This window comes from Musa acuminata, chromosome BXJ2-4 (genome assembly GCF_036884655.1).
Source record: "Musa acuminata AAA Group cultivar baxijiao chromosome BXJ2-4, Cavendish_Baxijiao_AAA, whole genome shotgun sequence".
In the NCBI taxonomy this organism is placed as follows: domain Eukaryota; kingdom Viridiplantae; phylum Streptophyta; class Magnoliopsida; order Zingiberales; family Musaceae; genus Musa; species Musa acuminata.
The window spans coordinates 37,982,816-37,997,340 of record NC_088341.1 but is presented as its reverse complement, the minus strand read 5'-3'; the positions used below and the strand labels follow the sequence as shown (position 1 = coordinate 37,997,340).

Genomic DNA, 14,525 nt, shown 5'->3' with positions numbered 1-14,525 from the left:
ATTTGAGCCGCGTGTGCGAACTTGAGGCTGCTTTGAGATCCGTGAAACAGAATCATTTGCTGTCATAGAATGATACTGCAAGAATCCCCTGCAGCGGGATCACTTACCTCATGCCAATCACGTGCACTCCTTCCACGGTGCTGATCTGCTTCCGACACGCTTTGTTATCCGTGCAGATCGCCCTGCATCACAGGTTGCGCGGAGTCGAAAAGATTTGAGCTGCGTGCGGGGACTTAGACCGCTTTGAGAGCCGTGAAAGTGGATCATCAGTAACACATGGAATTTTGATTGATCTCCCATCCCCGGCGACTCACATGCATCCGTCCCACGGTGGGGATCTGCGTTCGCTGCGCTTTGATACTCGTGCAGCCCGCCGACATCAGTCTGCTCCGAGGCGGATCGACTTGAGGCTGCTTTGAGATCAGTGCGCAGCGGGATTCTTCCATCGACCTGCCCCCAACACGACGCGTGTGTTTGCGGTTGAGGTTGATCGCGCCGTGACGACGCCGCTGCTATCTCAGACGTTGGACGTCTCAGCGCCAATGAACATTAGGCGGTGAGCCGAGTCAAGGTCGGACCGGACCGCAGCCTGATTTGAAGAATTAGGCAGCACCAAACCATAAGATCGAACGGCTTGGCCTTTGATTCAACGACAATTCAAACCTGGCCACCTCCTCGGGTCCTAAAGGTGGGTTGGCCATTCCAGAAGACGCCCAATTCCATATGTTTCCCATGGTCAACGAAGTCAAAATCACCATCAAACGCGCTCACCAACGTCCCGCAACGAAGTCAAAAGACCAGGCGAGTTGTCCCTCCAATCATCGGCCACATCACGTCGTGGGTTCCGATTAATCCGATGGCGAAAGGGCAAATCCGTCTGAAGGGTACAGAATCGCGGCAGTTGGAGGAAGCATCGTCGCGGGCGTGAGGTGACCCGACACAAAGCCGCAAAACCGAAGGCGCGGTCGTGGTAAAGCAGGCCGGCCCGTCGCCCCCGGTTAGAGTCACCGGCTCCTCCTCCGTGCCCCCTCATTCCATGTCATGTATGGAGCATGATGCTAATGACATGTATGTAGATATATATCAAGGATGTGACATCAGAGGATTTGAGCACACCAGAGAAAGATATATAGAGCGAAAGAGAGGAGAAGACTAAGAATAGGAAGTTATGGATTCAGATTTCGGGGTTCCACGGGAGCTGTCGGAGCTCCAGAAGAAGCGAGCTCAGTATCATCCTGAGCTTCCACCATGCCTTCAGGTCTCTTCTTCTCCTTCTTCTAATGGTGGTGGTGGTGGTGGTGGTGGTAGTGGTGGTGAATCTCTGGTATCTTGGTTCTTAGGAGAGATTCGGCATCGTGTTATGCGCAGTCTTTGTTTCTTCCTACGCGATGCTTTGGATGGCCTCGTGATGCTACTTCCTCCCTTGGGTTCTGGTTGATTCGTGGGTGTCTGTCTTGTTTGGGGATTAATTGCTTCTTGTTCTTCGCAGATATAGTGATCATTCTTGTTGCTTCAAACTGGAGTTTGATGCATCTCCTTTCCCCCTTTTTCTTTTCCTTTTCAGTACTAAATCTATGACCAATGGGCAATACATACGGAAGGTTGCAGGTAGCGATGATCGAAGGACCAAATGTAATTTATAGAATGACATATAAAATAGTTTCCGAGATGATTTAAATTATTGGATTCATCTGCCCAAAATTCTTCTTGTGAGAAAAAATTCTCAGGAATTGTTGACCTTTTGTTAGATAAATTCTCTCAAAAAGTATGTGTTAATCTGCTAAATTATGGATTCCATCTAGACTAGTATGTTCAATCTTTATTGTCCACTCTAGGATCTTTCTATGTACTACTAATCTTCATGCCACCACTGCTGGATCAATACTTCTTATGGGGGCTCATCTGTGGATTCATGTTTATTTTGTTCATGGTGAGCAGGGCATTACAGTGAGAGTGGAGTTCGGCGATTCGACAACCTGTGCAGATCCATCTAGTACAAATGTCATCGGCCGGGCCTTCCCGCACACATTTGGCCAGCCCTTGGCTCATTTTTTGAGGGCAACAGCAAAGGTACCTGATGCCCAGATCATCACAGAGCATCCTCCTATGAGGTTTGTCAACATGAGTTGCCCCCTAATATATGCTGAATCTATAATATTTCTTCTTGAATGCATATCTGGAACTGTATGTTCTGTTGGCACAAAGTGTCATTGCAAACATAAAATTCAAGATGACCCTCTGTTTCTTTGGTTGATCAATTACTTTATGATGTATTGACTCAAATGACTAAGTGCAGGGTCGGTGTCCTATTTTGTGGAAGGCAGTCACCAGGAGGACACAATGTTGTATGGGGACTTTATAAGGCTATCAAGATACGCAACCCTGACAGTGTCTTGCTTGGTTTTGTTGGTAAGCATGTAGTATCTTTCTATCATGAGCTGTGAAATTTTCTGCTTTCTGTCTCACCTAGAACTATCATGAAACATTCTTTTGGTACATTGCATATCTTTTCAAGAATCAATCCTTTGAGGTAAGGTTTAGGAAAATTTAATATTCAACTTCATGAAACAAATACAACTTTTCGTTAGCTTATAATCAAAGATTAAGTTGCTGGTTGATATTATGTTTGGACCCATCAGCAGGCTGATACAGTATGATATAACAAATTGGTAAATTGGAATGCTTATAAAGGTGGTAATTGGCCCTCAGTTGAAATGAATGTGCTGAATTCCTTTCTTGGATACAGGTGGCACTGAAGGTCTATTTACACAAAAAACTCGGGAAATCACAGATGAGGTTCTTGCTACCTACAAGAACCAAGGTGCACGGAAATCTTACTTTTGTTTATCTTCCCTTCATCTTATTAATGTCAGCTGTCTTTCTAATTGGAACTAGGTGTTTGTTGCATTTGAAGGTGGCTATGATTTGCTGGGCCGAACAGTGGATCAAATCAGAACTACTGAGCAGGTAAATGCTGCTATGACCGCATGCAATGATCTGAAGTTGGATGGTCTTGTCATTATCGGAGGTACCTCAAAAACCCTTGTAGGTCTTCTAATGTCTTTTCAGATTGTGGAGTATACATTCTCACTATTTCATTATTTCTTATGTCACAAGGTGTCACATCCAACTCGGATGCTGCTCAGCTTGCCGAGACATTTGCTGAGGCCAAATGTCCAACAAAGGTAACTTGGCTTCACATATGCTTCACACTCATTTATAATTATATTGTCGACTCCATCGATTTTAAACCGATTGCTTTCTTCCTGGGTGACCTTTAAACTTGTACTATAACAAGTCATACACCACATCAATATAAGTTTTCCCCTTTTTTTTTATCTCTGTATGTATTCTAGGCTTGTTTCTATACATAACAAGTGTACCATGTGAACAGGTGGTTGGTGTGCCTGTTACTTTGAATGGGGATCTTAAGAATCAATTTGTTGAGACAAACGTTGGATTTGATACTGTATGCAGGGTAAGTCTCATATAAGCTCATAAGCACTGTGTGCATTCAGAGCTTGAGTTTTCTGTTTGGTCCTCTTTTGATAACTTCGTGCCATACGCGCTTTCCATGTTTCATTTGGGATGATCAACAGTCTATTGGATGACTGTATATATTAACCTGAGTACGCATTTTAAAATTTGAAATGCAAAAGTAATCGAAATTGTTCTTTCTTTTTTGTGATTTCTAATGGCTTTAGCAGTCAATGTTTGTGAAATTGTTAATAAGCCAGAGTTATGTTTGTGTTTGAGGATGGGGATAAACGTTAGCAACTAAATTCTTTTTTCAGCTAATATTTGTCACAAAAATCTGGAAGGTTGACTTGACCTTGTAGTAATGTATATATTCTAGATCTCTACACTGATATTTACGGAACACTTTTCAATTTCAGGTTAATTCGCAACTAATCAGTAATGTCTGTATAGATGCGCAATCTGCAGAGAAGGTAAGGCAGGTCTTTTTACAATCTGTAGAACATAGATCACCTTTTAGTTATCGAAGTAGCTTAGGTGACTTGGTTCTTATGTCAGACCACGGAAAAATCTTTGTTTGTACAAAATTTGATGGCAATATATGATGATCTATTCCTGTGGGAATTAACCTCTTCAAGCTTATTACCTGAGTACTTTAAAGGAATTATAAATACTTAATTCCAGTGCTTTTCCATAACATCAATTTTTAATCAACAAAATATTTCCACAATATCATTTATTAATTTAAAGATATTTGATGCAAATAATGCTTTGCTATTTAGATACTTTTACATACTAATGGTCTCTGTTGCAGTATTATTATTTTATTCGCCTGATGGGTCGCAAGGTATCCCATGTGGCTTTAGAATGTGCACTTCAATCTCATCCTAATATGGTTTGTCTTCCCTTCTAAAAAGTTTTTATTGTTATAAGCATACTTTTTTCTTTTGTTCTAATCCTTATCAGTATATGTTGGTTTGCTTTATCCATTCTCAGCTCATCTTGGGAGAGGAGGTGGCATTGTCAAAACTTACTATTTTTGACATTGCAAAGCAAATTTGTGATGCAGTTCAAGCCAGAGCAGAGAAAGGTTGGGAGTTATGTTTAATGCTTTGGTTGTAACTAGTATGTTCTTCTGTGATAACTTAAGCTTTCTGCAGAAAAGTACCATGGCGTCATTCTTATCCCGGAGGGGCTCGTAGAGAGCATTCCAGAATTGTATGCTCTTTTACAGGTAGTTTATCTATTTGTAAAATTTCGAAAGCTGTAAACGTTTAAAATTTTCTGATGTTTCGGAAATAACTATTGCAGGAAATTCATGGTCTCCACAACCAAGGCATTTTGACCGACAAAATTTCTTCTCGTCTTTCACCTTGGGCATCTGCCTTGTTCGAATTCCTGCCGCCCTTTATCAGGAAACAGGTTTTCTGTCTTCTGACTAACTGAGAGCAAATTGTTTCAGTGATTTTTTTTTTCTTTAAAGCAAACATCACAAAAAATTCTATGATGCAGCTGCTGCTTCATCCAGAGTCTGATGACTCTGCCCAGTTGTCCCAGGTGTGTTATCTAATGTTGCACAGAGAAAGACTTCTGCTCTCATTTACTTATATTAACATCAATGATTTGATGCTCAGATCGAGACAGAAAAGCTTCTGGCACAATTAGTAGAAAAAGAAATGAACAGAAGGATGGTAAGTCGACTTCTCTATTGAATTGTGGCATATTTAACAAGAATTTCAATTTCCCATCAAACAAATTTAATCTGACTACTGACATCGAGATGGAACAGTGCCGATAGTCCACATCTTGATAATTATTTCATGTATTGACTCTAAAACACCGAGTGGTTTGGTACCCTTCCAGGAAGAAGGCATATACAAAGGAAAAAAATTCAATGCTATATGCCATTTTTTTGGATATCAAGCTCGTGGATCTGTACCATCAAAATTCGACTGTGACTATGCATATGTATGTGCCCGCTAGCTTGCTTTCCCTTTCTTTTGGTTACGCCTTGAATACTAAATACTTGGCTTACATGATCAGGTTCTTGGACACATCTGCTATCATATTCTAGCAGCTGGTTTGAATGGATACATGGCTACTGCAACGAACTTGAAACACCCTGTGAACAAGTGGCGTTGTGGTGCTGCACCACTCACGGTAAGGGTCTCTTCCCCACATTGTGTTTCCTGCATATCAAAAACATTAACCATTTACGGAGATATCATATCAGTAACATTCTGGCTTAAACTGGTCATCCATTTACGGAGATATCATATCAGTAACATTCTGGCTTAAACTAGGCGATGATGACCGTGAAGCGATACTCGCGTGGTCCTGGAGCTGTTCCTGTTGGAAAACCTGCCATCCATCCTTCCACAGTCGACTTGAAAGGGAAAGTATATGAGTATGTTTCGAGATCACACCTTGATGGCTTTGAGTTGTGTCCTGTTTAATTTTTAACTGAATAAAGTAAAGTACTTCTCTGGTTCCACTGAAAATCTACAAGGTTGCCTTAATAACTCCTCTTTCAATCATCAACTTACAGTCTCAGATAATTAGCAAATTTGATCTACAAAGTTGTGTAGATCTTACATGTATTTCATGTCGGTTCTTTTGGACAATGCCTAACGATTTATTAGGTGCGATCTTAAATTATATTCGTAACAAGAGCTCCACGGTTACCTTTTAAAAGTAGTGCAAGTGAAGCCACTGTTGACCAACTTCTAGCCTCTCGTTTCAGGTTGCTGAGACAGAAGGCTCCGAGCTTTTTAATGGATGATTTATACAGAAACCCAGGGCCACTTCAGTTTGAAGGGCCGGGTGCTGATGCAAAGACCTACACACTCGCCATTGAGGATCAAGATTACATGGGCCGGATGAAGAAGCTTCAGGAGTATCTTGATAAGGTTCATCTTATGATTACATTTGCTTCCTTGTTCTCTTCAAAGTTGAAATGCTCCAGACAAGCGCTGTTTTTTGTACTAACTGAAGTCACTTTAACATGCATATTAACTACTTGAATCTATGAAAGGAAATTATCAGTTCACAGGCTTTTAGGTTCAGCATAGGAACTTTATGCTTTCAGTTTCTACTTTCTTTCTATGTAATTAATAACTTCTAGTGTTCCTAGTCTAACTTGGACTTTTTAAGTGTATTAGATATCGCTTCCAACCTTTATGCTGTTTGATGCATCCCATAACATCTCAAAATATTTTCATTTTGGAACTATTTCCAGCATGCCATAACTATTCAAGATCCATACCTCTACATGCTCCATTGCTATAATTTTTGACTCGATGAGCATGATTTAATATAATTTTTTATGATCCTATAACTCAAGATTCATCATATACTATGACATACTGAACTGAACAATATGTACGAATCCGACATCAATACACCCTCATATATTATATGTTGATATACTTGATATAGCTTGATATATATCATACTAATAGCTGAATAGTTTATCTATCTATCGGTACAAATCAATAAGCCGAATCATGTTATAATTTACCGAGTGATCTAACACTGCCATGTCCTGAAAAGAGGTTGCTTTGTCTATGTGCAGGTGAAGAGCATTGTGAAGCCTGGGTGTTCACAAGAGGTTGTGAAAGCTGCCCTGAGCTCTATGGCCTCTGTGACAGAAGTACTATCAGTGATGACGACTCCGTCGTTTGGTGGCCATCAGCCACTTTAACTCGAGGCAACCATAATCCACGTAGTTCCCAGTATCAGACCATCAGCAGCCAATCATTCATTTACGTATGTAGTAGAGCTGTATGTCACGCAAGGCCTCTGGCAGTTTTGGTCATAGTAATTTTTTGCTCCATAAAGCAAGAGTGTAACGTTACTTGCAGATATTCACAGTTCCAATATCTGTGAAGAACAGTAATAAGCAGAGGTGGTGCATATCCTCTGAATTGTTTAAACAATGGTGCACAGTTTATATCTGCACAGCTTGTGATCACTTTCAGAAAGCGTCTTTCTTCTTCCTTCTCTTTTATTAACTGCAATCATGATCACGCTTATTTGCATATCAGTCTCATAATGCCACCCTCTATAATTATGTCGTTAAAACCAAGCAATTCACAAGGACATATTGAATGGCTGTATCATACAGACGTTCTACGGTGAACATGGCTGCAGCCCATATAGCCTACAAATTGGTTTACTTGATGACTTGCTACGAATAATTGATTTTTTTTTTTTTGGGGCAAAAGATACCACTCTTGCTGAAATGTCAGATAAATGCACGAGATTGGATGCACGTAAAGCAGAATTAAAGCACCTAAATGATGTGCTTTACACCCTATCCAGAAGACCTGCAGCTCGGTGGCATTCAATGGTGTCGGTGAGGCTCTCCTGCAGAGTCCTGCATTTCCATCCCAAGTTGTTCAACTTCGCCGAACGAATTTCGGAATCCTCCTCCACCTCAGTAAAACTGGCATTTAACATGCTTAGATCAATAACATTCAGACGAATCATAAGATTACGACATTCCAAATTGCATTGATGCAAAGTATAAGAAGGGTTTTAGTTATATCACATTTCAGGATATTTGTAGTGAGGATATATGCTCTTCAGTATGTCCACTAAGTCATGCATTTTCACCCGATGAGGTGCACAAATGTGTCGTCCTGATGCATTCGGTTCCTCATACACCAGCTGCAGAGCATCAGCTACATCTCGAACATCCACAATGGATAGAACTTTATTCTCCACAGTCGGACGGAGACCTGCGAGCCAAAAAAAGGTTTACGTAGCAAGCACAATATCCTTGCTTAGAATGTGTATATCGCATCCACCAAAAGAAGGGATGACAGGAATCAGTCAAAAGTCAGATTCTAGTATCATGGCAAAAACTGAAGCTAGTCAACATCTTATGCCACACAATTCGTATAGAGGAGTAAAAATCCAGGTAATCTGGCTAAACAGACTTGCAATCTGAAGCATGCTTAAGTATGAATGGACAAAATAGAGTAAATAGACTTCTGACTCCTTTTAGCTTCATTATCTTATTGTACAACTAGCATATTGGAGAATATCCACCGTATAAATGTCTTTTTATTAGTAGAAGAAAAGACCATGGCAGTTAGTATAATTGGTTGAAAATGACCAATATAGTAAACTAGTAATTGGATATAGGAACAGAAACATGAATTAAAGACGCAAATGAAAATTGATTCTCAAAGGCCTCATATATATTAGTTAATGTAGGTAGATGATCATCATACCATACAAGTGTGTGTGTGTATGCATAGACACACACAGTTTCTTTAAGCATCGGTTGCATTTACTCATTCTCAATGTTCTCAATTTTCTACCAGAATCCTTCCGCAGTTTGTTCTTTTGGCAGTTTCCTTCAGTACACTTTTAGGTACTTGCTGGTGCCAGCATGTTTTGGTGACTTTCAACTTTGTAAATAGCACTAATGCCTACATTAATACCATTCTACTAGTATGATATGATATATGCATATATATAGGCATACATATGCAGATATGTTTATATGCATGTAGACACAAAAGTAGGAGATTGGGGCACCTCATGGTTCACGTCGGCGGCTCATCCCTTGTTAAAACAAAATTCCTGATAATCTTAAAATGAAAATACTTACTTCTTACTACATCATCTGAACAAACTAAATAACAAAGGAAAGTATATATGGACCTTTTAAAAGATTTATGAGAACTAAGCTGCTAGCATTGATGGTGGATTGGAGCAATGGCCCTATAATGAGAGATGGGCAGACAGTCACAACATCAAGTCTGTTCTTCTCAGCAAAGTCCAATGCCTCTCGTTCTGCCAGTGTTTTTGAAAGGAAGTACCAATTCTACATTCATTTAGAAAACTAAGATCAGTTTTAGTGCAGTAAAACACAATATATAGTCATCTTTACTACTTTCTTAAAGGCTCCAACCATATTTTTTCAGCAGTTAATATTTGACAGTAGGAAAGAACAGATATAAATAAGATCTCTAAATTTGAAGTACATAGAAGCAAAAAAACTTAAAAGAAGGATCCTTTCAGAAAGAAATGGGTTATTATTCAGAATGCCAAAAGGTCAACGGTAAGTAACAAGAAAGGACATTAGACTGCCAACCACTCAGTTGACATGCCTATTCTCTTTGATGTCTTAAATCATAAAAAACACTTTTCAGAAAACCAAATGGGAGATTCGAACTTCCTACAACATGGGTCCAGAGTAAGAAGTCTTTTAAGGTTTTAAAAGCAAGGCAACAACCTGTGATGGGTAGCCATATCAGTAAGGCCATTATCTTAATCGAATCAAGGGACCTCATGTTGATGATGCAAGGAAGAAAATGATATTATCATAATCTTCCGAGACCACCTTCCTGAATTCTTCAAAATGATCTCAATTTAATATGCCCAATATTTTTTCAATATTTCCTTCAATCATATTAATCATAACTGAAAAAGTAGTCCAATATACATCATATTCTTGAAAAAATAACACTGAAACCTACGAAAAGTGCAAAAGGAAGCGTATGCATGATAGGATATGCTCAATGGAAACTAACTTGGTGTGACAAACTATATACCCAAGCGTAAATGAATGGGAATCAAGTTGGCAAAAGAATAACATCCCAAAAGATGATATGGAGATCTATGATAAATCTTAACATATATGTTTCAGAATGGTTTCAAATTGAGTTGGAGAAGACAACCATTCATAAGAACATAACTGCATGAACTTCAACTCTTATGGGATATGGTTGTAATGAATAAATGTAACATCTGTAACTGAAGTATGTCATACCAGCATGATGACAGAGCAAAATAATGGTATAGCACTTTTCATGTTTCTTAATATGTCCAAAAGCATAAAATGAATGATGAGATTAATGTTTGGAGTAACATAAAAAGCTACCACAGCCAACGATAATAGCATCAACAACAAGAAATACATACATACATACATACATACATATATATATACATACATATACATATATACATACATACATATATACATACATACATATATACATACATACATATATACATACATACATATATACATATATACATATATACATATATATATATATATATATATATATATATATATATATATATATATCTCAAAAGGTTCCGAAGAAAACAGTTCTGTCCAACTAATCAAGATACTTAGAGAACAGCATCACTAAGAAGAAGACCATCCATAAAAGAACAGGAAGTTATATGAGCACACATGGTAACAGAAAATTTCACATGGCAAACGAAGATACTGGTTAAAAATCATGCAACCATGTTGTGTACAAGCATGCATATGAATGTCAGAAATCTTTGTGTATAATTAATCAGACATTGTACATCAATTACCTCCGTTTTCCGACAATATTCCTCATCTGACCAACAATTCTCATCCCTAATCTTACCATTTGGCCAATTGGGACTCATTGAGACAGCAGCAACTGATGATACCACTACCACTCGCTTAACTTTAGCCTCAGAACATGCCTTTAGTACATTCAAAGTGCCTGTAACAGCAGGAGCAATGACCTCCACCTGAAAGACAGTCAAAAAAACATGCTGAACACTATCTCAAAAACCAAAAAAGTTTATCTGGAGAGTAAGTATCGCAGATGAAAAGATATTTAAATATTTAACTAAATAATCCATGCTTGCAGGTGCTTTTTAAAAACCCTGAATCACCTACGTCGCCCCACCACGACTCATCTTATCTATTAATATTTATGCTGATGGACAAGTGAAACAAGATATGCTTCTTTAGTGGCATAATTAGTACAGCAGCAAGGACTTCAAATACATAAGGGTGCAAGGGTGCAGGAGCTTCTGAAGTATGTCAAAAGAAGAAAAGGCTAACATATGAGAGATGTCAGGACGTAAGGGAACAACTTGCCTCTGGATTGGACGCTTTCTTTGAAGGAACAGGGCTAGCAACATGAAAAACTCCTTCACATCCAGCAATTGCAGATACTATAGAATTGTAGTCTAGCATGTCTGCTTTGAATAATTGCAGGTTTTCAGCAGCACTGTCCAGATTCTTCAGGTGGGCATTTTTTGGATCACCTGAACCCCGATTTAGCAGAACTCAGAGCCAAAAATGTGGTAGCTAAATGAGACAGTGATGTGAGGTTTAGTTACATACTAAAAAGAAGTTTCCAGTCACATGCATTCACAAGACAAAAAAAATCTGTTCTTCAAATATAATAACTATTTATCTCATTACCCCGACAGCAAAGGAATTTGGTCAAGTTTGTGCCAAATAACCTCAAAAAAAAATCACAATTCTGTTGGAAAATTTTGACAAATTAAAAGAAACTATTTGAAAGTTTCTTTTTGCATCGATTCACAAACAACAGTTTTCAAATGGTTGTGGGAGTTATCGCTCATCGGTTGGAGAGGAAAAATTTGTCCAAAACTTCACTGTTTCCTGTAGTTAAGAAGGAAGCAGGACAACAGGGCGGAGGACAGCTCCGAACCGACCAAAAGTAAGGCATATTCCTACTAATTCCTAACCTAAAGAGGTACTGCTGCAGTTTACCAAGTAGTGGAAGGACAAATAGCGGACATATAGCTACTACCAATCTTCAACAGTAATAGCTTGGTGACAAGAAATTACGACTGAAATAGCGAACTCCTAACAACATCCACAACACTCTAATGAAATCAGAGTGTCATAGCCACAAATCAAATCGAGGTATCACAACGAGTGAACGACCAAAATGAGGCAAATAGGGATAACAGCGTACCTGGGTCCCTTACAGTGCCATGAACAACGTAGCCCCGGCTGAGGAGAAGCTTCACCAGCCACGAGGCCAGGTAACCTCCGGCGCCAGTCACGCACACCCTCCTCTTCTTCTCCCCCGCCGCCTCCATCGTTCCTCTTTCCGCTCTTCGCAGATCTTGGATTTGTAAGATTCCAGAAGACTCAGGAGCTCTGCGGCGTAGATCTGAATCGACGGTGTCGGTCAAGCCGGGTGACGATACTTCAACTCAGTGATCAGGTTGTGTGGCCGGACGCGTCCTCACGTTGGCCATGTTTTACTCAATTTGCTTCCCTTTTTTTGTGTAACTTTTTGAATTAAACATATCCTGTTGGGCACATGATCAGTCTGATAATATTCAACAAAATCATAAACTCAAAACCACATGGTGCTTGCTTTGCATGATGATCAACCATTATCAGGCAGGTGTAGGTTTCTAATTTTTTAGCTGGTGGAGTAATGAGAATCAAATTAGGTTTCCTACGTTACACATGATGGTTTGAGGAAAAAGTTGCTTGTCACTAATTATATATTATTTTATGTACTTGTTCTTATTAATATTATAATCTTTTTCCTATTAGTATTACGATTTTTATATTAAAAAATTTATATTAAAATCTTATGATTTTAAAAATAAAATAAATAATTTTATTTATCCTAAGATCGCTAGCTATATTAATGGAAAACATAATATGTAACATCATATATTAGATCGATATAAAAGTGATAAACAAAAAAATAATTTTAATATTTGTCAAAATTATCTTTTTATTAATAAAATCATTAAAAACATAAAAGAAGTTAAAATTATTTTTTTGTTTAATATTTTTATACCGATTCAACATGTGATGTTGTTTTTCAATAATCCAGTTGACGATATTAATATAAATAAAATTATTTATTTTATTTTCAGAATTATAGGATGCAAGTAATCTATGCTTAATAAAAAAAAAGGAATGATTGAAACGCTGCAAATGAAAAAAAAAATCCATGTTTAAAACTTACAACAACAAATGCAATAATCAGAAGCCAACAACTAAACCTAGAAAAATTGCACAAGAACATACTACTGCAAGTTTGGGGGCCAATTATCTGAGGCTAGACAGGGAAAAGTTGCACGATGGTAGTCTATCAGCATTTGAAGTAAACTAAGGGCCAGCTTCATTTGGAATTGTAATAACTTAAATAACCTAGCAATTATGTGGAACAAAAACAAAGCACTGACTTTCTAGCACTTCAATGTTTGAACCTCTTTATGCTGTTGATTATACAGTAAGATGCCGATCGATCATTATACTTATGATTCTAAAGCAGACAAGGAAAGAATTTGACAAAAATATGACACGACTTAAGATGGATATGGAAATTAGTTTTATGTTTTTTTTTTCATTTAGTATTACAATTTTATACTTGTATGAAATATTATTTATCATATTTCATATAAAATTTGTAAGCATAACAACTACTAACATAATTGGCAGATATATATATATGGAAGTACTCCAAACATAAGTATATATTACTGATCATCAAGTTAAAGGCCCAAACTACGTACCTATTCCCAATATTTGACTGCCTAGTCCTAATGCTTTGAACCATCCGATGTGTTGAAAAGGATACCACAAATATCGGTCAATGTCACAACAAATATATCAGGGTGTTCAGGATCTTTAGGCAATAAAATTTGCTTGTGATGCCTAAGGTATATGCACACACTGCTTATACGTTATAATCAACCGTAAACATTCTCCTCCAATTGGGAATGAATTTTGAACTCATTTAATGCACCTTCACTGAGAAGCATAATAAGATCGGGCGGAAGAAACAGAAAGGTATAAATATTAATTATGCCGATCTCGCCGTAACAAATAGATGTAAGGAATCCTAATTCAGGCAAAGTTCATTAAAAGGCCCCGAATAAAATAAATGATGCTAAAATTTCCAGATAATTGATGTGATTATGATATCAACAGGCATAACAACAATAATCTAGTTTATACCACCATCGACAATTTTTTGGCAAAACCGCAACAAGAACCACCCTAGTCATGTTTAACGAGTAAGAATGATAATGAGGGCGACTTCTACAAGATCTTGAATCTTCAGGTGATAGAACCAAGCGGTGAAAGAAGACAGGACAGCTCTACCACTAATCGGGTGAGAAACCCTTACCAAGAGATCAACGGCCTCGATCGTCCTCGGGAGATATTGTCAAGAAACGAGAAACCCTATAAGACCACCGTCGATCAATCAACAAGGTATCAAGAAGAAAGACTGTCGATAAAG

The 14,525-nt window shown here is 38.2% G+C and overlaps 2 protein-coding genes across 2 annotated transcripts; one reads left to right on the top strand and one right to left on the bottom strand.

The window, feature by feature from the left end:
• The first annotated feature begins 866 nt into the window (after positions 1-866).
• On the top strand, positions 867-7,490 carry LOC135610716 (pyrophosphate--fructose 6-phosphate 1-phosphotransferase subunit alpha-like). Its single transcript, XM_065105558.1, has 20 exons — positions 867-997; positions 1,077-1,258; positions 1,939-2,111; positions 2,297-2,409; positions 2,747-2,821; positions 2,915-3,028; positions 3,118-3,185; positions 3,395-3,478; positions 3,897-3,950; positions 4,292-4,372; positions 4,474-4,567; positions 4,638-4,711; positions 4,789-4,899; positions 4,990-5,034; positions 5,112-5,168; positions 5,341-5,445; positions 5,521-5,637; positions 5,781-5,884; positions 6,221-6,386; positions 7,052-7,490. Exons 2-20 carry the CDS (start codon positions 1,169-1,171, stop codon positions 7,178-7,180), a joined length of 1,854 nt encoding a protein of 617 aa, XP_064961630.1. The 5' UTR covers positions 867-997; positions 1,077-1,168; the 3' UTR covers positions 7,181-7,490.
• A 29-nt stretch (positions 7,491-7,519) lies between these two features.
• Positions 7,520-12,470, bottom strand: LOC135610717 (cinnamoyl-CoA reductase 1-like). The gene is made up of 6 exons (XM_065105559.1): positions 12,225-12,470; positions 11,372-11,541; positions 10,831-11,016; positions 9,154-9,316; positions 8,030-8,219; positions 7,520-7,924 (listed from the first exon to the last, which is right to left on the bottom strand). The coding sequence occupies exons 1-6, from the start codon at positions 12,349-12,351 to the stop codon at positions 7,786-7,788; spliced, it is 975 nt and encodes a 324-aa protein (XP_064961631.1). The 5' UTR covers positions 12,352-12,470; the 3' UTR covers positions 7,520-7,785.
• Positions 12,471-14,525: the final 2,055 nt, after the last annotated feature.

Coding starts and splice junctions, on each gene's coding strand:
- LOC135610716 (XM_065105558.1), top strand. CDS start 1,169: ATGGATTCAGATTTCGGGGTTCCACGGGAGCTGTCGGAGCTCCAGAAG. Junction 5,035..5,111: donor ACTCTGCCCAGTTGTCCCAG/GTGTGTTATCTA, acceptor TTTGATGCTCAG/ATCGAGACAGAAAAGCTTCT. Junction 5,169..5,340: donor AAGAAATGAACAGAAGGATG/GTAAGTCGACTT, acceptor GTACCCTTCCAG/GAAGAAGGCATATACAAAGG.
- LOC135610717 (XM_065105559.1), bottom strand. CDS start 12,351: ATGGAGGCGGCGGGGGAGAAGAAGAGGAGGGTGTGCGTGACTGGCGCC. Junction 9,317..10,830: donor AATATTGTCGGAAAACGGAG/GTAATTGATGTA, acceptor AAATGAATGTAG/AATTGGTACTTCCTTTCAAA. Junction 8,220..9,153: donor TCTCATAAATCTTTTAAAAG/GTCCATATATAC, acceptor TTTGGCTCGCAG/GTCTCCGTCCGACTGTGGAG.